General features: G+C 38.0%; 1 protein-coding gene across 7 annotated transcripts in view; it reads right to left on the minus strand.

The window, feature by feature from the left end:
- Positions 1-24,505, minus strand: part of ARHGAP42 (Rho GTPase activating protein 42) — a 316,830-nt gene that overhangs the window by 126,349 nt on the left and 165,976 nt on the right. For 6 of the 7 annotated variants that reach the window (XM_035265195.3, XM_002754646.6, XM_017977674.4 and 3 more), the window contains one exon: positions 14,485-14,556. The exons of the other annotated variant lie outside the window; for it this stretch is intronic. In XM_035265195.3, coding sequence (XP_035121086.1) covers positions 14,485-14,556 — 72 coding nt within the window. The remainder of the gene's footprint in view (positions 1-14,484; positions 14,557-24,505) is intronic. 7 annotated transcript variants of the gene reach the window in all.

Here is a 24,505-nt window from a genome sequence, read left to right on the forward strand (position 1 = left end):
TCCAGTTGCAAATATATTGCTTGCTCTAGGGCTGAGACTACACAAACATGCCCACAAATTTCAATACTGTTGGCTAACAGATGAGTTCACTTATCTGCACAATCCCAAAGAAACAAAACAATTCTTCCCCTTTTTTAATTGGCTGATTTTGTATAGTGTAAAAACAATGCATACAGACAAATCTATGATGAGATTTGTTACACTCTTACTTAAAATAACAAACGTTCTTGGGAAGAGGGTTGTCCACCATGTTTAGCAGTTCAGAAACCTAAATAAAAGTATGTGATTGTAAAATGTTTTTACCTGACCTTCTCTTAAATATTTAGATACATTCTACTACAGAAGCAAAAAGGATTCTTTATCTTTCTCTTCTATATTCCTTGTGTGCTAAGCCACAGCCTTTAACTAAGAATGTATATATTTTCTTCAAAGGCAAAAGGTTTCCATGAAAATGAAAATACTTGAAATAAAAATGTGTGATGTCTGTGTTAAGAATATGATTTTTAGCCACGAATTTGTTCAAGGTCAAATTCAAGTTCATGTTGCTGTAAATTCTGTGGTTTTCCAACATAGGAAGCCAAATTATCAAACACATGTTATTACGTATGTGCTATCAGAAAAGGTATTTTGCAAAGGTAAGGACTGAAATTTGTTTCAGGCCTTAGCACAGCAGTGAGCAAATTTTTTCTATAAGAAATCAAAGACTAAGTATTTTATGTTTTGTAGGCTACATGCTTGCCTTTACAACCATCCAACTGTGCTCTTATAACAAGAAAACAACCACAGAGAATACATAAACAAGAGACACCAAGTTCCAATAAAACTTTATTTATGAACACTGAAATCTGAATTCTAGTTTCCACTTGTCAAAAAATGTTATTCTTTTAAGTTTCTAAGAAACTTAAAAATGTAACAACCATTCATTCACAGTTCATCACACACACACACACACACAGACACACACACATTGAATCAGATTTCACCAGCAGTTTGCCAACCCCTGCCTTAAAACATAGAAAGTAACATTCGCAAATCAGGATGGAGACAAAAGTCACCCTTACTGAAGAGTGGAAAACTCATCTTGAGGTAAAAGAGAACAGAGTCATCTGGGGTCCTTTACTGAGATCCTTGCTTGGAGCTGGCAAGTGAGAAGTGTTAAAGACAGCACAGAAGACACTGGATTCACTTTCTCCTGTGCCGCATTTCTTCTGGGGACTCGATAACAGTGAAATTCACACATGGGGCAAGAAGCCTACCCTACCCAAAGGGAAGGACAGAAATACATTTAAAAAAGGAAAGATACGGTAGACTGAAGAACCAACCTGGCACAAAAAGAAACACATTACAATTCCAGGAGCTGCAGAATCAAGGCAGAGAATGAAAAAGGCAAAAGGTGGTGCCTCAAGAAAATGGGAGGCCCAACAAGGGGGTCATCTGTGAACTCCATGGAAAAGACGGGGGCTGCCGAGGTCTGCCCTTCACTTGATAGTATTCAGTGGGAGCTTACAGTCAAAGACCTTTGTGATCTGACACAGGCCCACAGTGTCCACACCTGCTGTCCTGCTGGTATTGTGTTCTAGTTTCCAAGCTTTGAATGTCTGGCAGGTAACAGACACTGACGGTAGATAATATTTGCCATTGCTGTTGTCTGGATGTAGTTTGTTCCCACAAAACTCATGCTGTGAGGTTTAATTGCTAGTGTAGCAACCTTGGGAATCAGGGCCTAGTGGGAGGTGTCTGGGTCCCTCAAGAATAAATTAATGCTGTCTATTGGACTAGGTGAGTTCTCACTCTCATGGGAATATATTACACTTCCCACAAGAGCAGGTTGTTGTAAGGTAAGACTCTTTCTTTTGTACACACGTCCAGCTCTGAACATCTCCATGTTATGTGTAACACAGCACAAAGGTGATTGGCAGAAGCCAGTGCCATGCACCTGAACTTCCAAGTGTGCAGGACCTTGAATCTCTTTTCTTTGTAAATTATTCAAACTCAGGTATTCTGCATCACAAAACAAAGACAACCATGAACACTCTAATGTAAATATGAATTATTGGCTGGTAGGTGGTTTCTCAACACCACCCTTTCACATTGCCCATAAGCTGTCTTCCTGAAATGCAGAGTCAAGACTGGACTGCCCTCATGAATATAGTACATGGTTGAGGGGCATGTGCCTTAGAGCTAAACTGCCTGGGTTCAGACCCTGCTCTGTTACTTACTATCTGTCTGATCTTAGGCAAATTATGGCTCAGTTTACTAATTAGTAAAAAGAGGCTGAAAATAATAGGCCCCACTTCACAGGTTTATTGTAAAAATTAAATAAATAAATATATGTGAGCCACCTAGAAGATCGCCTGACATATGTTATTAAAACCAATTATATCCTGATCATCATTATTATTAAATTAAAAAAAAACTGGATGTAACACAAAACTCTTCACTATTCTACCCCAGCTGGCTATTTTGTGCCTCATTTCTCACTGTCTTCATCCTCCATTTACACACACGTGCTAAACTCCGGCCTGGTATTTACTCATATCGTGGGTTATGTAACATACTGGTAGGTTATACAATGAGTTTCATGGGTTAGAATCAGCATTTTTTAAACGAACTCAATTAGAGTAGAAAATACCACAATACATCCCTTGTATAAACAGAGATATGTTAGCACATATACTTGCTAAATAGTGATATAAAATGTGGTTCATGCTTCAAAAAGACTAAACGTAGCAGCTGCAATCACACCAGTATATATCAAACTTCCAAGCCACATCACAAATTTCAAATTTTTACACCATTATGTCACTTCCTTTTCCATCCTCTCTTTGCAAGGGATACCATTTTTCTCTGTAATTACTGAAAATTTCCACCAGTCTTTACATGGCACCTGTTGGATGGTATAACTTTACTGGGATCTTTGCCAGCCTCCCCTGGTTAGCCAGAGTCAGTTGTTCCTCCCACTGTGCTTGAAAAATAGAGTGGGCATGCTTTAGGTATATCACTGATGCCTTTCAATCATAATTATTTATGTCTCCAGAGTTTCTTCTGCTACCGTGTGTGCTCTGTGAGGGCAAATATCAAATATTATTTTGGCATCCCCTAATGCTGAGGAATGTACTTGTTACAAAGCAGATCAACTCTATCCAACTGAATGTTTTTCTATCAGTGACAACATGAGATAGATGATGGCATGCTAATCAAATTTATCCTGACTCAAGACTGGGAAAGGAGAATGAGGTAGAAGAACAGATCCTGTCAATATATTAAATGATCAAATCTACATGCTAAAAAACCTCATTAATCCCAGCACTTTGGGAAGTCAAAGCAGATGAATCCCCTGAGCTCAGGAGTTTGACACCAGCTTGACCAACATGGTGAAACCCCATCTTTACTAAAATTACAAAAATTAGCTGGGCATAGTGGCACATGCCTGTAATCCCAGCTACTCAGGGAGGCTGAGGGAGGAGGACTGCTCGAACCTGGGAGACAGAGGTTGTAGTGAGCTGAGATCACACCATAGCACTCCATCCCAGGTGACAGAGCAAGATTCCATCTCAACAACAACAAAAAAATCTCATTACTTTGGAAGAAAAAAACTAAAACATAGTAAAAGTCTCACCAAAAAGTCTACTAGGCAAGAAAAGGATCAAAAAGCTGCAGCTTAAGGGCTGCTGAGATTTTATTTTTATCTGAATAAATAGTATGACATAAATAATAGAAGATAAATAATTTTACTAATCAATATAAATATACTACTTTTTAGAAATGCTATAGTATCCAGAAACTCTTTGGGGGCTTCATATTCAATTTTGATTGCTAAATTTCAACAAGAACACTGAAAAATAGGAGCCGTTTACAGAGAACAAGAGTTAGGTAAATAGAAACAATGTCATATTAAGAATAAATTCTTTATATATGGCACTTGTAAATAGTATTAATTTTTTAAAAATCCATATTTGACCTAAAAATGTAACATAAAGATCCTTTGGAAAAATACAATGTTGGGGAAAGCTTAAAATGTTTCTTAAGTATTTGTCTTTAGGCATCAAAATAAGGAATCGTTAGGAGGGTAAAATAGTGAAATCTTACCTACAGCATAAGTACAATCAAATTATAACATTAGAACTCATTTTCTGATCTAAGCTCACAGGAATCACTTAAAGCTGTAATAATCTATATATGTATGTATGCATGCATACATTTAATATACAGTGATATACATACATTAATACGAATTGAAAACTTTCCAACAGAATGGCTTCTTGGTTAGGTTTCTACCTAAAATTCTAACTCTGTGGGAGGCTCAGCGATGGACTGGCATAAAAACATGAAATGCAGAGATAACCGCTGACGAACAGTTTCCAGGAGATGTAATTTGCTTTGTTTTTCCATTGCTGGTAATGGGGTCATTTGGAGTTGATACCTCAGAAGGATGTTGTAAAGACAGAGAAAACACCCTATGAACTACAAAGAAAAAAAGGAAGAGGAAAGATTTACATTCCTTTAAAGGATACAGGTATAGTATAAAGCCAAGATTACTGAATTAAGTACAAAAAGACTCGGATTCAAATCCACCTACAGTATATATTCACCTCTTGGTGGCTGAGAATGCCCCTTCATCATTCTAGGTCTCAAATAAATTATCTGAAAAATGATGATACCTTCTACTTTATAAGAGTACTATATGTAATAGTGCTCCATAAGTTGAATAGTGTTATTAATTATAAGTAATGTCCATCTAGATGCCTTTTTGCTAGTACCCCTGTGAACCACACTTTATCAATATTCAAAAATCAATACAGATTTGTTGTTGTCTCCATGTTGATTTCCGAATATTAATAAAGTGTATCCATGAAACAAAATAAGGCAAACTAACCTACATACACGGTGACTTTATCATTTTCATAATGATACTTTGGTTACACTGACAGAAAGTATGTAATAGCAATCATCATGAATAGTTATATAAAAAAATCAATTAACATCTTAGTACTTACTATGTGGAAGAAACTAGGCTAAACAAGTTATATGAAATGTCTAAACTATTTCAATCCTATGTAGGTAGTTTAATTACTTTCTCCATTTTTCATATGGGGAAATTAAAGCTTAGAAAAGGCAATGAGAATGTCCAAGTTTACACTTCTAGTAAGTGCCAGGGTTCAATTTCAAGTTAAGATAACAATGTAGAACTTGCTGCTAATATTTTAAGACACTATCTCACTATCCAAATGAGCTCAGCCCATCTTCCCTGATTAAGAAGAGAAATATCTTCTGTGCACCAAATGTGCTATAAAAGAACTATATGCTTTATCTCATTTCTGTTTAAAATCTGACCCTACTCCTTACTAGTTAGATTACCTTGACCCATTTGCTTAACTTCTTTGTACGTCAGTTTTGTTATCTATAAAATGAGTTTAACAGTTATCTTATTTAGGCTAGTTTTGAGGGTTAAATAAGTTTACAAGTAAAGTGCTTAAGGCAACATTTGATTAACTAAACTAAAGGGTCAAGTATTATTATTGTTAAAAAAGATAAAGTGAATAATTCTGCAACCTTATACACATAATAAGTACCACTGACAGAAGTCAGAATAAAGGGAGCTACAAGCACAGGCATATCTCATTTATTACTCTGTTGTACTGTACATTAGATATTGTATTTTTTATAAGTTGAAGGTTTGAGGCAACCACATGTCTGGAAAGGTTATTAGTACCATACTTTTAAATGATGCTCACTTTATGTCTCTGTGTCACAACTTTATAACTCTTATAATATTTCAGACTTTCTCATTATTATTATATTTGTCATGGTGATCTGTGATCAGTAATCTATGATACTATATTGTGATTGTTTTGGGGCTCCATGGTCTCATACCTATATAAAACAGTGAATTTAATTGATAAATACTGCATGTGTTCTGCCTGCTTTGCCAACTGGCCTTCTCTGTCTCTTTCTCTTCCAGCTTCCCTCTTCCCTGACACACAATTAGGCCAATTAGTAACTGTACAATGGCTTTCAAGTGTTCAGCTGAAAGAAAAAGTCATATGTCTTGCATTTCAAATCAAAAGCTAGAAATGATTAAGCTTAGTGAGGAAGGTATGTTGAAAGCTGACAGAGACTGAGAGCTAATCCTCTTGTGCCAGTCAGCCAAGCTACCAATACAAAAGTTCTTAAGGGAAATCCAAAGTGCTACTCCAGTGAACATACAAATGGTAAGAAATCAAAATTCTTATTGCAAATAGGAAGCAAGATTTAGGGATCTAGCTAGAAGATCAACCACATCATTTCCTTAAGCCAAAGCCTCATCCAAAGCACAGCCCTAACTCGTTTTACTTCCATGAAGGTTCAGAGAGGTAAGGAAACTGCAGAAGAAAACTTTGAAGCTAGCAGAGGTTGGTTCAAGGGAAAGAAAAGCAGCCATATCCTAACATAAACATCTCATGTGAAGCAGCAAATGCTGATGTAGAGTCTGCAGCAAGCTATCCAGAAGATCTAACTAAAATGTTAATGAAGGTAGCTACACCAAACAACAGATTTTCAATGCAGACAAAACATTTCTCGGAAGAAGATGCCATCTGGGACTTTCATAGCTACAGAAGAAAAGTCAATGTTTGGCTTCAAAGCATCAAAGGACAGGCTGACTGTCTTGTAAGGGGCTAATGCAGATGGTGACTTTAAGTTGAAGCCAATACTCATTTACCATTCCAGAAATCCTAGGGCCCTTAAGATGTATGCTAAATCCACTCTGCCTGTGCGCTAGAAGGTTTACAACAAAGCCTGAAGGACTGTACATCTTTTTACAGTGTAGTCTACAGAATATTTTAAGTGTACCCTTGAAAGGAAAAATTATTCCTTTAAATATAGTACTACTCATTGCCCATTTGCCTGATCACCCTGATATGTGCAAGTAGATTAATGTTCTTTCATGCCTGCTAACATAAAACCTGTTCTACAGCCCATGGATTAAGAAGTAATTTTGACTTTCAAGTCTTATGATTAAAGGAATGAATTTCATTACTGATATGGTTTAGATCTGTGTCTCCACTCAAATCTCATGGCAAACTGCAATTCCATGTGTTGGAGGAGGGGCCTGCTGAGAGATGACTGGATCATGGGAGCAGATTTCCCCCTTGCTATTCTCATGAGTGAGCTCTCATAGGATCTGGTTGTTGGGAAGTGTGTAGCATTTCCCCTTTTGTTCTCTCTCTTCCTCCTGCTCTGCAATGGGAAGAAGGTGCTTGCTTCCCCTGCTTCCCCTTCACCCTTCTGCTGTGATTGTAAGTTTCCTGAGGCCTCCACAACCATGCTTCTTGTACAGCCTGGGGAACTGTGAGGCAATTAAACCTCTTCTCTTCATAAATTACCCAGTCTCAGGTAGTTTTTTATAGTTCAAGAGGAGACTAATACAATAAGGCTATCACTGCTATAGATAGTGATTTCTCTGATAGATCTAGGCAAGGAAATTGAAAAGCTTCTGGAAAGGAGTTACCATTCTAGAACCATTGACAACATTAATAATTCATGGAAGAATTTGATTCTAACCCTCATGGTTGACTTGGAGGGGTCTGAAGACTTCAGTGGAGGAATTTCCTGCAAATGTGCAAACAGCAAGAGAGCTAAAATTAGAAATTGAGCCTGAAATCAAGAGTGAATCGCTGCAATCTCGTAATGAAACTTAAAAGGATGAGGAGTTGCTTCTTACGGATGAGCAAAGAAACCAGTTTCTTGAGATGGAATCTATTCTTGTGAACATTGTTGAAATGACAACAAAGGATTTGGAATACTCCATATACTTACTTGATAAGGCAGAGGTAGTGTTTGAGAGAACTGACTACAATTTTTTTTTTTTTTTGAGACTGAGTTTCATTCTTTTACCCAGGCTGGAGTGCAATGGCGCAATCTTGGCTCACCGCTACCTCCGCCTCCTGGATTCAGGCAATTCTCCTGCCTCAGCCTCCTGAGTAACTGGGATTACAGGCACGCGCCACCATGCCCAGCTAATTTTTTGTATTTTTAGTAGAGACGGGGTTTCACCATGTTGACCAGGATGGTCTCAATCTCTTGACCTTGTGATCCACCCACCTCGGCCTCCCAAAGTTCTGGGATTACAGGCGTGAGCCACCATGCCCGGCCCACTGACTACAATTTTAAAAGATGTTTTACTATGGGTAAAATGCTGTCGAAAAGCAGTATCACACGCTCAAGGAAATACTTTCATGAAACAAAGAGTGAACCTATGAGGCAAACTTCACTGTAGTCTTTTTTTAAGAAACTGCCACCCGAATCCCAACCTTCAGCAACCACCACCCCTAACAGTCAGAGGCTATCAACATTAGGCAAGACCCTCCACCAGAAAAATGAATACCATTCACTAAAGGCTCAGATAATTGCTGGCATATTTTAGTAACAGAGTATTTTTAATATAAGCTGTGTATGTTGATTTTCAGACATAACACTATGATTGCACACTTAAGAGACTACAGTATAGTGTGAAAATAACTTTTAATGCTCTAAGAAATAACAAATATGTGTGACTCACTGAGATATTTGCTTTAGGTCAGTGGTCTGGAACTGAACTTACAAAATCTCCAAGGAACCTCTTATATACAGATCTTTTACCTCCTTGGTTAAGTTTGCACCTAGTTTTATTATGGCTATTATAAAGGGATTGTTTTCTTAATTTTCCTTTTGGATAGTTAGTAACTAGTATGATAGAGGAAAGCTATCTGTTTCTATTGATTTTATATCCTGCAACTTTGCTCAGGTTGAGTGAGGCATTGTAATACTTTTTAGATTCTCTATACCATTTTTATTTTGAGACAAGTTAGACTGCAGTCACTTTTGACATGACAGGAATCTAAGACTGTAACAGGAATTGTGACAATTATGTATAGTTTTTTTTTGGATACTACATGGTAAAATAACTGCAGGTATAAGGCATTTTTGAAAATGATAAACAATGTTCAGAGACAGAACGAAACTCTACTCCAGACAGAAAAGGGGACCAGAATTATCTGTTTCCACTACAGTCTTCAACATGAAAATGATATAAAGAAATCAAGCTCGACTATAAAATAATTAGCAATATATTGCTGATTTCTATATAAAAACCATAAAAGAATGTTCACATGATTTTCATTAAAGTCTTATTAAAAATAAAAACCAATGTTTCAAAAAACGTTTCTCATAAAAATAAAAATGTATCCTTTAACTTTCACGGGCAGTATTTCCCAAGTCTCTTATCTCTAATGAAACAAGTCAGAATTAAGCACCTACTGTGTACTGGGGACCCCACGCATCAAGGGGAATTTCAAAAGTAAGAGAAACACATATTAATTATGCTTGGTTCAAGGGGTAAGTTTGGCCATATTCGAAACATTTTGATAACTAAGATATTTCACACTAAACCATTTATTTGTTAAAAATAAAGAACATGAAGTATTTCACAACAGAGTGGCACTATGGAGTCAAAGGGCTACTGTCTGAGGAACTGAGTTGTGACCTTCACTGGGCCACCATGTCTCCTCCAAGTTTGTTTCTGTATAATTCACATCTGTATGTGAAAGACGAGCCCTTGGCCTCCTTGGCACAAGTTCCATCACTAAACATACATAATACTCTGGTATGTATGTATGTTTATAAACAACATTTGTTTTTCCACAGTAAATTATCTTTGATTAGAAACTCAGACATAGGCCGGATGCAGTGGCTCATGATTGTAATCCCAGCACTTTGGGAGACCAACGCAGGCAGATTATTTGAGGTCAGGAGTTCGAGACCAGCCTGGCCAACATGGTGAAATCCCATCTCTACTAAAAATACAAAAATTAGCCAGGTGTGGTGGCAGGAGCCTATAATACCAGCTACTCGGGAAGCTGAGGCAGGAGAATCATGTGAAGACGGGAAGTGGAGGTTGCAGTGAGCCAAGATTGCAGCACTGCACTCCAGCCTCAGTAACAGAGTGAGACTCCATCTCAAAAAAAGAAAAAGAAAAAGAAAAAAGAAACTCAGATACAGAGCTCTATCTAGATTTCAGAGTCAGCTGGTCTATGCAGCAAGAGGCATGCAAAGTGCAGAGAGGCTTTATTTTTTATTCTTTCTGAGAACAAGGAGGTTTCTAACATAGTAACAGAAATAGAGCTGTCGATTTATTTAAAAAGCATCCAAAAAAGTTATGATTAACCATACTCTATATTATTTGGTTGATGCAAAAGTAATTGCAGTTTTTGACATTGCTTTTGCATCAACCTAATACTACTACTATGAATATATTCCTAGAGTGGAAATTCATATAGTTGACATCAACTGTTCTGAATACCTACTTTTCACTAGTACTCTAGAATTTAAACCAGCAGTGTGTCAGGAGAAACCAAACATTCAGTCTAAGCCTCTGACACATGTAATGTGTCTGGCATGTAACAGTTTCATTCTGTATATACCATCGTACTAAGACACTTTAAATAAATACATCCTCGACAACTGTTTATAGATAATTCTTCTAATCTCCAAGTATCTAAAACAGCAAAACCCATTTCCTTCTGTCCTTCAGTTCAACAACCCCATCATTAATCTTTTCTAATGCCTCTCACAGATGCACAATGCTTCTTTCCCACAACTTTAACTTACCAAGAGCCTCACTTTCACAGCACAGTATCAGGTGTCTCAGAGTGTCATACAATACGCTACAAAGGAAATGTTTGTGGGCCATGGATTTTATCCACTCCAGTTAAAAAGTATCATCTGGTTATAAGGCAAAGGCCACTTTGACTCAGCATTTTCCACTCTGCCTTGCCCGTGTGGACCAAGCTGAAGAGGTGGCTGACTGCAGTGGAAGATTCTATGCTTAATCAACAGCCCTGCCTTCCAGCTGGCTAATCAGCCCGAACATGGTTATGGGAAATCTCCAAGGCAAAGACTGAAAAGTAACGGAGTGTCACTTGTAGAATTAACTTTATATATCAAATAAGAAAATACCTAAGTAAACAGGGAATAAAGCAGTAGAAAAAATAAATAACTTTCATGTATGTTTATTCTACAATGCCAAAAGAAAATTGGTCTATACATACATTTCAGAAAAATATGCCTATTTTTAATTCACTATTCACTTTACTAAGCTAGAATTACTTGGTAACTTAGAAACAATTTAGTACTAAATGCATCGGGCAGATAAAATACACAGAACATCACCACCAAAAGACTAAGTGCAATAATATTAATGCTCTCAAGACCGGCTTCATTTAATCACAAGTTTAACTTTCCAGTGAATAGGCAAAGGCATAGTATACTGTTGAGTGTTCTCAGTTGAGCTCTCCTGCAATTGAGATGTTTACAAAACAAATTAAAATGTTATTAAGACTCCTGCCACTGCAACTGTAAGATAACCTGAACCTCCAAATAAGAAAAAGATAATTCTCAAACAGATGAAACTTACTTTTTTTGAGGGTGTCAGGGGACTATAAAACGTGGAATATGTGTGCTAGGTAAAGAATTTTTTTACAAAGCTCTAATTCAATTTATAAAAATACCACTGATGGCCAGGCACAGGGGCTCACACCTGAAATCCCAGCCCTTCGGGAGGCCCAGGAGGCGAATCACCTGAGGTCAGGAGGTCAAGACCAGCCTGGACAATATGGTGAAACCCTGTCTCTACTAAAAATACAAAAATTAGCCAGGCATCGTGGCATGCACCTGTAATCCCAGTTACTTGGGAGGCTGAGGCAGAAGAATCACTTAAACCCAGGAGGTGGAGGTTGCAGTGAGCCGAGATGGCACCACTGCACTCCACCCTGGACAGAGCGAGACACTAAAAAAATGGCCTGATTTTGGGACCTTGTTGACTCTTACTTTCAGATCAGCTCTGTGATTTGGTGCAGGCCACCTCATCATTTTCCTCATTTTTAAGCAAGTACCCAACTCACAGTTTTCTCGTGACCATTTAATTAGGTCACAGATGTTCGGTGGAAGTCCCTGACAATAAAAATTAGCTGTTATTAATTTTGAAAAGACTCTCTCCTTGTGCTAGGACACCATATTCTTGTCATTTTTTTCCTTCTTTTGTTCCCTCCTTCTCAGCCTCTTTCCTATCTTTCATTCCCCAAACATCAGGTGTTGAGAGAGTTCTTACGTTATAAACGTCCTGGGTCCTCTTCATGTCTCACTCTACTCTTTCTCAAAGGGATCTACTCTATTCCCATGATTTTAATTAACACCTAGAAGACAGAATTTCCAAATGTTTCTAGTTCAGATCTGAATATACACCTGCTAACTCAACATCACATGGATGCCTCAGGGGATCCTAAATTTCACTCATCATGACTAAAAACTCAACAACTGTCATTGCCATTCAAACATAAATGTTGCCTCTCTCAGTAACTGGTTCAACAATCACCCTGTTGTGCAACCTGAAATCCAGAGAGCCATTCCTGAAACCTCCTCCTACCTTTCCAGTGTATGACCCACTTCCTACTGCTATTGTTTCACCTCTAAAATAGCTTTCATATATCTCTTTGTCCCCACAGTTATTGTCACCTTCCTTATCTAAAGCCACTAACCAACAGCCCCAAAACTTGATTTGCCCAGGTAGTCCCACCTTCTCCCATCCCTGCCTGATTTGCAGTTAGAATGACATTTAAAATACAAAGAAGATATCACTCGCCCACTTATATTTCTATTGCTTGTCACTGCCCTTAGGCTAAAAAGTAAAAGACTGTGGGCCATTTATAAAGCTGCACATGTGGCCTCTGCCTCTAGGGTCCACTGTGCTCCAAACATAGTGGACTTTCTTCCAGTAAAACGCCAGGGTCTTCCCTTCCCCACCAAAAAAACCTTTATTCATTCCCATATTCCATTCCCTTGTCTGGAATATTTGTAAGTTTTGTTCCCTCCCCACCATGATGTCTCCATTCCTAGCTTTTTTTTTTTTTTCCTTTCTCACGATTGAGGTTTCTCCTTAATACTTCTTGCAGAAGACATTTCCTGATTTCCTGTACAAGTTCAGATGCATTAACTAAGCCCTTGTGAAGCACTCGCACTTTTGCATCACTAATCCAATACATTTGTAATTACTTCTATTTCTGTTTTTTTAATGAAAGATAATAGGGACATAAGTGCAGGAATCAACTCTTATGTGTTTACAGCTACTTTCGTTCATCTTATCAAACACCATGTACGTCACATGTGAGCCAACCATGAGACTGATAAGTATTTGCCAAATTAATTAACACAAAATGGTTCTGATTTTAGTCCTTCACTTAAAAACTGCTCACAATTGGTGGAGAGATGCATATAAAATTCTAACCAAGGCAAACCGTGTTAACTTCTTATGGGAAACATGTATAAAGGCTATTCAATCCTACAAAAAGGAAACACTATCAGTTCTGGAAGGGGAACATCTGCAGGAGAAAGGCATACATAAGGAAAGCTTGTTTCTGGTGCTGGGATATGAAGTCTGACAAGACTTAAAAAAGTGAAGGGTAAGAAGTAGCCCAGAAAGAGGGAAAAGTTTGGGCAAAGACATGATAAGTGTCAGGTATATATATACAGAGACTGGTGAACAGATAACTATTCCTGCTGGTGGGGTATACTGAAAGGAAAGTTGAAAATTCCAAGTTGTGGAAAGCTTTCATTATCAAAATAAAATTGCTAAGCAGAACCACTGAAGTTTTCATCAATGGAAGAATGACATAATCAAAGACGGTGAAAATTTGTTAATGTATTAGAAGGTGGGTGTGGAAACCAATTAGTAGACTATTTCAAATATTTTAGACAAGAGGTAAGGAGGAAAGAAGTAGAAATTATTCTGCATTATAATGGAGAGCAGCGTTCCAATGGGGAAGGAATGTGATACTGACTAAAAGGAAAACTCAAACAGAATAAGAAAGATGGAAGGATGGAAGACGATTAGTTCTATTTTAGAAAGATTGAATTTTATATACTCCCATAATGTTGCACAATGTTAAAATATGGATCTAAGAATGAAGATGCAGGCAAATTTCAGATGACCGGAATCAGAAAATTTTAATTGGCCCATAGCCAATTAAACTTTAACACAAAGGCTTTGTGACAAACATTTCTACATTTTCTCACAAACATATTTTATTAATAAATAATACAAAGAATATCAAAAGTTCTCACTCATATAATCACTGCTTGAATTTTCAATGTGCCCTATGCCTAATTTTAATTTTATTTAGGAACAAAACTCATAATTTCACCCTGTCTTCAAAAGAGTTCATTTCCTACAATTGTTGGAATAGGAAGAACTCACTTACAACATGCTTTCTATCGAATCAGCAGAATAATAATATATCTTTTATGTCTAAAAGAAGTACAGTCTTTGAAATAGGCTCTATGCTAAAAGTTTAAAATAATGTACAAATTTTTTTTAAAGGAGGTCTTTCTAATTTCAAAAATGTTAACATCTGGAATTATGCCATCTTTAATTATCAGGAGAATATCTCAAGAATAATAAAATGTAACACTTACTTTTGCTGCACCTATCTGTTCTTTCCGAAATTTCTCAAGTGGTGCAATTAATACATCATTAGCATTTTGAATCTGAAACAAAAAATGCACATATATTAAATCCTGCATAATTTCATGCCAACAGCATTGGAAAAATGTCTATCCAAGTATCAAATATACACTTTATTTTAGTTTGCGTCTACAAAAACAACTTACATGTTATGCTTTATACTTAAGCTGTTTTCACATATTATTTCCCTTGATCCTAATAACAATGCAAAAAATATGAAAATAAGTACTTATTGTAGTGAAATCTTAGTCTGAATACTTAAAATTCTTTTTTTTTTTTTAATTTTTTATTGCATTTTAGGTTTTGGGGTACATGTGGAGAACATGCAAGACAGTTGCATAGGTACACACATGGCAGTATGTTTTGCTTCCTTTCTCCCCTTCACCCACATTTGGCATTTCTCCCCCAGACTATCCCTCCCCAGCTCCCCCACCCCCCGCGGGCCCTCCCCTTTTCCCCCCAATAGACACCAGTGTTTAGTACTCCCCTCCCTGTGTCCATGTGTTCTCATTTTTCATCACCCACCTATGAGTGAGAATATGCGGTACTTCATTTTCTGTTCTTATGTCAGTTTGCTGAGAATGATGTTCTCCAGATTCATCCATGTCCCTACAAACGACATGAACTCATCATTTTTGATTGCTGCATAATATTCCATGGTGTATATGTGCCACATTTTCCCAATCCAGTCTATCATCAATGGGCATTTGGGTTGGTTCCAGGTCTTTGCTATTGTAAACAGTGCTGCAATGAACATTCGTGAGCATGTGTCCTTATAGTAGGACGATTTATAGTCCTTTAGATATATACCCAGTAAAGGGATTGCTGGGTCAAATGGAATTTCTATTTCTAAGGCCTTGAGGAATCGCCACACTGTCTTCCACAATGGTTGAACTAATTTACACTCCCACCAACAGTGTAAAAGTGTTCCTTTTTCTCCACATCCTCTCCAGCATCTGTTGTCTCCAGATTTTTTAATGATCGCCATTCTAACTGGCGTGAGATGGTATCTCAATGTGGTTTTGATTTGCATCTCTCTGATGACCAGTGATGATGAGCATTTTTTCATATGATTGTTGGCCTCATATATGTCTTCTTTCGTAAAGTGTCTGTTCATATCCTTTGCCCACTTTTGAATGGGCTTGTTTGTTTTTTTCCTGTAAATCTGTTTGAGTTCTTTGTAAATTCTGGATATCAGCCCTTTGTCAGATGGGTAGACTGCAAAAATTTTTTCCCATTCTGTTGGTTGCTGATTCACTCTAATGACTGTTTCTTTTGCCGTGCAGAAGCTGTGGAGTTTGATTAGGTCCCATTTGTCTATTTTGGCTTTTGTTGCCAATGCTTTTGGTGTTTTGTTCATGAAGTCCTTGCCTACTCCTATGTCCTGGATGGTTTTGCCTAGATTTTCTTCTAGGGTTTTCATGGTGCCAGGTATTATGTTTAAGTCTTTAATCCATCTGGAGTTAATTTTAGTGTAAGGTGTCAGGAATGGGTCCAGTTTCTGCTTTCTGCACATGGCTAGCCAGTTTTCCCAACACCATTTATTAAACAAGGAATCCTTTCCCCATTGCTTGGTTTTGTCAGGTTTATCAAAGATTGTATGGTTGTAGATATGTTGTGTTGCCTCCGATGGCTCTGTTTTGTTCCATTGGTCTATGTCTCTGTTATGGTACCAGTACCATGCTGTTTTCATTACTGTAGACTTGTAGTATAGTCTGAAATCCAGTAGTGTGATGCCCCCTGCTGTGTTCTTTTTGCTTAGAATTGACTTGGCTATGCGGGCTCTCTTTTGGTTCCATATGAAGTTCATGGTGGTTTTTTCCAGTTCTGTGAAGAAAGTCAATGGTAGCTTGATGGGGATAGCGTTGATTCTGTAAATTACTTTGGGCAGTATAGCCATTTTCACGATATTAATTCTTCCTAACCATGAACATAGAATGTTTCTCCATCTATTTGTGTCCTCTCTTATTTCGTTGAGCAGTGGTTTGTAGTTTCCCTTGAAGAGGTCCCTTATGTTCCTTGTTAGTTGTATTCCTAGGTATTTTATTCTTTCTGTAGCAATTGTGAATGCCAGTTCGTTCTTGATTCGGCTTTCTATAAATCTGTTATTGGTGTATAAGAATGGTTGTGATTTTTGCACATTGATTTTATATCCTGAGACTTTGCTGAAGTTGCTTATCAGTTTCAGGAGTTTTTGGGCTGAGGCGATGGGGTCTTCTAGGTATACTATACTATCATGTCATCTGCAAATAGAGACAATTTGGCTTCTACCTTTCCTATTTGAATACCCTTTATTTCTTTTTCTTGCCTGATTGCTGTGGCTAGAACTTCCAGTACTATATTGAATAGGAGTGGTGAAAGAGGGCACCCTTGTCTAGTGCCAGATCTCAAAGGGAATGCTTCCAGTTTTTGCCCATTCAGTATAATATTGGCTATTTGTTTGTCGTAAATAGCTTTTATTACTTTGAGATACGTTCCATCGATACCGAGTTTATTGAGGGTTTTTAGCATAAAGGGCTGTTGAATTTTGTCGAATGCCTTCCCTGCGTCAATTGAGATAATCATGTGGTTTTTGTTTTTGGTTCTGTTTATGTGGTGAAATACGTTTATAGACTTGTGTATGTTGAACCAGCCTTGCATCCCCGGGATGAATCCTACTTGATAATGATGGATAAGTTTTTTGATTTTCTGTTGCAATCGGCTTGCCAATATTTTATTGAAGATTTTTGCATCTATGTTCATCATGGATATTGGCCTGAAGTTTTCTTTTCTTTTTGGGTCTCTGCTGGGTTTTGGAATCAGGATGATGTTGGTCTCATAAAATGATTTGGGAAGGATTCCCTCTTTTTGGATTATTTGGAATAGTTTCAGAAGGAATGGTACCAGCTCCTCTTTGTGTGTCTGGTAGAATTTGGCTGTGAACCCATCTGGACCTGGGCTGTTTTTGTGTGGTAGGCTCTTAATTGCTGCCTCAACTTCTGACATTGTTGTTGGTCTATTCATAGTTTCAGCTTCCTCCTGGTTTAGGCTTGGGAGGACACAGGAGTCCAAGAATTTCTTCATTTCTTCCAGGTTTACTAGTTTATGTGCATAGAGTTGTTTGTAATATTCTCTGATGATGGTTTGAATTTCTGTGGAATCTGTGGTGATTTCCCCTTTATCATTTTTATTGTCTATTTGGTTGTTCTCTCTTTTCTTTTTTATCAATCTGGCTAGTGGTCTATTTTGTTGATCTTTTCAAAAAACCAGCTCTTGGATTTATTGATTTTTTGAAGGGTTTTTCGTGTCTCTATCTCCTTCAGTTTGGCTCTGATCTTAGTTATTTCTTGTCTTCTGCTAGGTTTTGAGTTTTATTGATCTTACTCCTCTAGCTCTTTCAATTTTGACGATAGGGTGTCAATTTTGGATCTCTCCATTCTCCTCATATGGGCACTTATTGTTATATATTTTCCTCTAGAGACTGCTTTAAATGTGTCCCAGAGATTCTGGCATGTTGTGTCTTCATTCTCATTGGTTTCAAAGAACTTCTTTATTTCTGCCTTCAGTTCATTGTTTACCCAGTCAACATTCAAGAGCCAGTTCAGTTTCCATGAAGCTGTGTGGTTCTGGGTTGGTTTCTGAATTTTGAGTTCTAACTTGATTGCACTATGGTCTGAGAGACTGTTTGTTATTATGTCAGTTGCTTTGCTTTTGCTGAGGAGTGCTTTACTTCCAATTATGTGGTCAATTTTAGAATAGCTGTGATGTGGTGCTGAGAAGAATGTATATTCTGTGGATTTGGGGTGGAGAGTTCTGTAGATGTCTATCAGGTTTGCTTGTTCCAGGTCTGAGTTCAAGCCCTGAATATCCTTGTTAAATTTTCTGATTGATCTGTCTAATATTGACAGTGGAGTGTTAAAGTCTCCCATTATTATTGTGTGGGGGTCTAAGTCTCTTTGTAAGTCATTAAGAACTTGCCTTATGTATCTGGGTGCTCCGGTATTGTGTCCTTATATGTTTAGGATCGTTAGCTCTTCTTGTTGTATCGATCCTTTTACCATTATGTAATGACCTTCTTTGTCTCTTTGGATCTTTGTTGCTTTAAAGTCTATTTTATCAGAGATGAGAATTGTAACTCCTGCTTTTTTTTTGCTCTCCATTGGCTTGGTAAATCCCTTTATTTTGAGCCTTTGTGTATCCTTGCATGTGAGATGGGTTTCTTGGATACAGCACACCGATGGGTTTTGGTTTTTTATCCAATTTGCCAGTCTGTGTCTTTTGATTGGTGCATTTAGTCCATTTACATTTAGGATTAATATTGTTATGTGTGAATTTGATACTGCCATTTTGATGCTAGCTGGCTGTTTTGCCTGTTAGTTGATGTAGATTCTTCATTATGTTGATACTCTTTAGCATTTAGTGTGATTTTGGAATGGCTGGTACTGGTTGTTCCTTTCTATGTGTAGTGCCTCTTTCAGGTGCTCTTGTAAAGAAGGCCTAGTGGTGACAAAATCTCTGAGTACTTGCTTGTTCACAAAGGATTTTATTTTTCCTTCACTTCTGAAGCTCAGTTTGGCTGGATATGAAATTCGGGTTGAAAGTTCTTTTCTTCAAGGATGTTGAATATTGGCCCCCACTCTCTTCTGGCTTGTAGAGTTTCTGCCGAGAGATCTGCTGTGAGTCTGATGGGCTTCCCTTTGTGGGTGACCCGACCTTTCTCTCTGGCTGCCCTTAGTATTTTCTCCTTTATTTCAACCCTGGTGAATCTGACGATTATGTGCCTTGGGGTTGCTCTTCTTGCGGAATATCTTTGTGGTGTTCTCTGTATTTCCTGCAGTTGAGTGTTGGCCTGTCTTGCTACATGGGGGAAATTTTCCTGGATAATATCCTGAAGAGTATTTTCCAGCTTGGATTCATTCTCTTCGTCACATTCTGGTACACCTATCAAGCGTAGGTTAGGTCTCTTCACACAGTCCCACATTTCTTGGAGACTTTGTTCATTCCTTTTTGTGCTTTTTTCTCTGATCTTGGTTTCTCGTTTTATTTCATTGAGTTGATCTTCGACTTTTGATATTCTTTCTTCTGCTTGGTCAGTTTGGCTGTTGAAACTTGTACATGCTTCGCGAAGTTCTCGTATTGTGTTTTTCAGCTACTTTAATTCATTCATATTCCTCTCTAAGTTATCCATTCTTGTTATCATTTCCTCAAATCTTTTTTCAAGGTTCTTAGTTTCTTTGCATTGATTTAAAACATGTTCTTTTAGCTCACAAAAGTTTCTCATTATCCACCTTCTGAAGTCTAATTCTGTCATTTCGTCACAGTCATTCTCCGTCCAGCTTTTTTCCCTTGCTGGTGAGGAGTTTTGGTCCTTTGTAGGAGGCGAGGTGTTCTGGTTTCGGGTGTTTTCCTCCTTTTTGTGCTGGTTTCTTCCCATCTTTGTGGATTTATCCACTTGTCATCTGAGTAGTTGCTGACTTTTCGATTGGGTCTCTGAGTGGACACCCAGATTGTTGATGATGAAGTATTTCTGTTACTTGGTTTTCCTTCTACCAGTCTAGCCCCTCCGCTGTACGACTGCTGAGGTCCACTCCAGGCCCTGCTTGTCTGGGGTGCACCTATAGCAGCTGCGGAACAGTGAGGGATGCTACCAGTTTCTTTTTCTGCTATCTTTGTCCCAGAATGATGCCTGCCAAATGTCAGTCTTCTGGATATAGAGGGGTCAGGGAGCTGCTTGAGGAGACAGTCTGTACTTTATAGGAGCTCAAGTGCTGAGCTGTGAGCTCTGTTGTTCATTCAGGGCTGTTAGGCTGCTACATTTAATTCTGCTGCAGCAGAACTCTTAAAAATAAAACCCTTTTTTTCTCAGATGCTCTGTCTCGGGGGGGTTGGAGCTTTTTTTATGAGTGTCCATTGTGCTGTCCTGCCCAGCTAGGAGGCAGTCTAGTCACTATTTGCCTGCGGAGGCTCTGCCCTGCTGGTGTGAGGTCCGCTCTGTTGCTGCAGGCTCTGCCCTGCTGCTGCGGTCTCCGCCCTGCTGCCACGGGCTACGCCCTGCAGCAGAGTCTCTCTGTTGTGGCGGGTTGCCTCGGCAACGGCAGGCTGTGTCAGCAATGGGAGTGTACCTCAGTAGGGGCGGATTGCCTCAGTAATGGCGGATGCCCCTCCCCCACTGAGCTGCACTGTCCTGGGTTCAGCTGTGCCCGCAGTGAAACTCTCCACCTGGAGCGTTTGGAATCGCCGTTTCGTTTGCCCCACTGCGCTGGCCCAAATGCAGTTTCCCTGGAATCTCCTGGCCTCGCTCACTGTCCAAGTCCCATTCAATCAGATGGATATGCTAATCTGCCCTCTGAAGTCTCAGATTGCCCGTTCAACAGGGCACCCAGACCCGTGCCCTTTGTGTGGAGTGCTATGGAGCACCACTGCACTGCAGTACCGGCCACCGGGTGCACCGGCTGCCGGCTGCACCAGTCAAAACTGCTACGCTGGCACCCCGCATCTCTTTTATACCTGGGAATTTCCCCGTTCTGTGGGCAACAATTAAATTTCTTTTTCTAAGACTTAACTAAAAAACAGCACATTAAATTTACAAATACCTGTAATTACACTGGTTTAATGTAGCCAGTACAAGAATCATTTTAAATCTAAACCACAGAAAAGCTCTTCCATTTTGCCATTAGAATGGTAGAATTCTACAGCTGCAAAATAAAGCTCATTTTTTCCCTATTTAATTAGATTCCTCATAATGAGGAATTTCAGTTTGCCTGAATGTTCTCATGTTTCCAACCTGACTAAAATAGTATTTGATTTCATTTCAATGAAAAGTACTTTAGCCCCAAATTTCACATTGAATTTACTTAAACTTCAAAATGAATAAATCTTTCAATAATGATCTGTAAAACTTCTATAATGAGAGTGCAAAATATGAAGGCCAGCAACTGAATGAAAGCAGACAGAAATTTCTAAGGATATCATTATTCTGGAAGGGAATCTTAAAGTTAAAAAATAGCCTCTAGAAAGCATTAAAATAAGGAGGAGGCCCAGTTAACAAAATTTATAATTTGTTCTATCACTGTGACAACTGAACATAATCTATTATATAATTAGCAAATACCAGAATAAACAGAGAAAAACTCTTATTTTCAAAATATATTATCCTGCTTTAAAATAGGTTAAAAGGTATAGCAGTGTTCCATGTACTATTCTCCTAACCTTTTTATAAGCTTGAAATTATATCAAAATGTATGCATTTCAATAAAAGGGTTTCACCTTCACTTATTTCCATTAACTTCTAGTCAAGTTTAATTTCTTAAAGTCCAAAATCTAAAAATGCAGAGATAAAATACAAAAATAAATACTAGAGTGTTGACACCACTTTCTATGATCCTGATAATCCTGGATTTGCAGAAAAATTAGAACGACACATATTGAAAAGAAGACCAAAATCCTTTGCTGTGAAAACCATAGAAAGTAGATCAATAGTCAAAAAATCTTGTCACAGACAATGAGGGTCAACTGTAGATACCACTGACATCTATCACCTAATCCTCATTTTTGAGCTCAGACAGATATACCTCTAGATATACTGTGCAGGTGCCCTACTGGGCAGAGATTATTAGAAGTAATAGTAAAATAGCTTACTTTTAATTCTCTCTCTAAAACCTCTTTGCCTCATAAAACCCCGATTACATAAACACACTCACACATATCCAGGTTGTACAGATATAATACACAGCTGACTCAGCCTTTAATGTTAAGTTTGCGTAAGGGGAGAGACAGTATCACGAGCACTGTAGTGTAATTTGGAGTGATAGCAACAACAAAGGCTACAACTTATTGAATGTTTATGCTGGAAACTGCAATAAGTCCTTTGAGAGCATGAGCTAATGCATTTCAAGTTCGTTAACTTAAATTGGGAGATACTTCTTAACTGGTGAAAAACCCAACAATAAGGAGACTGAACAAGATGATATCCAGCACAGTGCTTAAGAACAGCACATGGATTTAAAATTGAGAATACCTGGTTTTAGATGGGCTTCTGTTGCTTATTAGCTGTTATTTAACCATCCTGAGCATCAGCTGCATTGTCTACCTACCAACTTAGTTCTAAGGACTTAAGAGACAATGAATGTGAAACACTCAGTGCCTTATATATACTAAATGCTTTCCAATATTTCCAGATAAAGAGATTATAAATCTCATTCTGCATTTGCCTGGTTAATATATTTCTATACCTAAAACTACTGTATTGACTTTTTCTTTGAAGTTTATCTATGTGCAATTAAGGAGAAGATATTTTCCCACGAAAGTCTTGAGGGACAGATGACCTAGGTTCCCCCACATCCAGTGACCAGATAGTTTTTTCATATATGCATATACATATACATACATATCTGTTTATATATATATATATAGATGCTGAGCACAGTGCTGGAATGGGGAAAGGGGAGGGGGAGGAATTAAGGCATAGGCTACATTTTGCAGAAAGTTAAAGTCTATTAGAGAAGAGGAAAATACATAAATGTATCCATTCAACAATTTTAGAAAAGTTGAAAGATGAAACCAAGAATAGTTACATGGAAAACTATGCAGAAATCTTTGTAAATACATTAGGAATTTGACAACAAGAAAGATGCATGAGAACTATATGAGTCCAGGCAGAATTTGGATGGTTGATGTTAATTGGATGCATGAAAGGGAGAAAGGAAAAGAATATTCTAGAAACAGGGACACCATGAACAAAGGCAAGGGGGTAGAACTAAGCATGGCATGTGGGAAGAAGGAGTGCAGTAAAGATAAAGAAAGCATTTATGAAGCATTCATTAAGAGTCAGTCATGATTGCGAATGCAGTAATCAAGTTAGAGGCTTTCGGTTAACACTTAAAATAGAAACAGTGTCAGGTAAGTTACTGAACCTGGCGGGGGGAAAAAGATAAAAATAAAATAGAAGGCGTAGAATGAATATGAAGCACAATGAACAGTGTCTGGCACATAGCAGGCTCCAAAGAGGTACTGTATGTTGTTAATAACTGATAACTAATGTTATTAATACTTACCTGGAAAAAGGAAATATACAAACTTGTTACTAGTAGAAAACTAACTGAAAATAAGTAAAATAAGGAAAGAATGAATTATACCCAATATCTAGGCAATGAAGCCTGCGTATGGAATCACTGCTGGTTTCTGAACACAGGAATAATGTAAAAACCTTCTCTAAGAAGCCAGTCATATATGAGATAGCCTTGAGACTCAAAAGCTGGTGACAACATAGGCCAGCTAAATGGCTAAGAGAAAAATTCAAATATGAAGTGATAAGGAATGAGATGGGATGTCAGCAGTATTGACAGATACACAGGAGGAATTCCAGTGACAGTTTTATGGAATACGCAAAAGGATTCAATGACAAATTAGGTAGAGGAAGAAACAGAGTGGAATCAGTGGAGATACTAAGGTTTTGGCCTGAGCCACTGGAACTTTGGTACCACATCAGAATTGGGGCAAATGAGGTAGAGAAATATGCTTGTTAGAGAAAGGATAAAGCCAAGGACTAATTTCACTTTGGTCCAATTACATCTAATGTCATGGAAAGACTCAAAGAAATATTATGGCAGAAAACCCCACCTCACATTGGCAGAACTAATAAATATGAATGAATGGTTTTTATTGAGAAAGAAAGGATTGTGAAAGGGAGTAAATGGGCCGATGTCATATCCTAAGACCTTGGCAGTTGCATTCACATCCGATGATTTTCATCTCTGCTAAACCCCTTCTCTGGCTGACACATACATAGGATCTCAGAATAAAGCAAAAGCCAGATGATAACAAAACAGAATAATTAACAGCCACCTTGTGGGCCAAGTACAATTTCCTATCTCTATTTCTTCCACATTTCTTGGGTTATTTTTCCTTTGTTTTTGGATTTGCTTCATTTTTTTTTTCCTTATTCTCCCACTCTATTAATGTGAAACTAAAGGAATAAATAAATAAATGGCAAAG

The sequence above is a fragment of the Callithrix jacchus genome, chromosome 10, assembly GCF_049354715.1.
Source record: "Callithrix jacchus isolate 240 chromosome 10, calJac240_pri, whole genome shotgun sequence".
Lineage (NCBI taxonomy): Eukaryota > Metazoa > Chordata > Mammalia > Primates > Cebidae > Callithrix > Callithrix jacchus.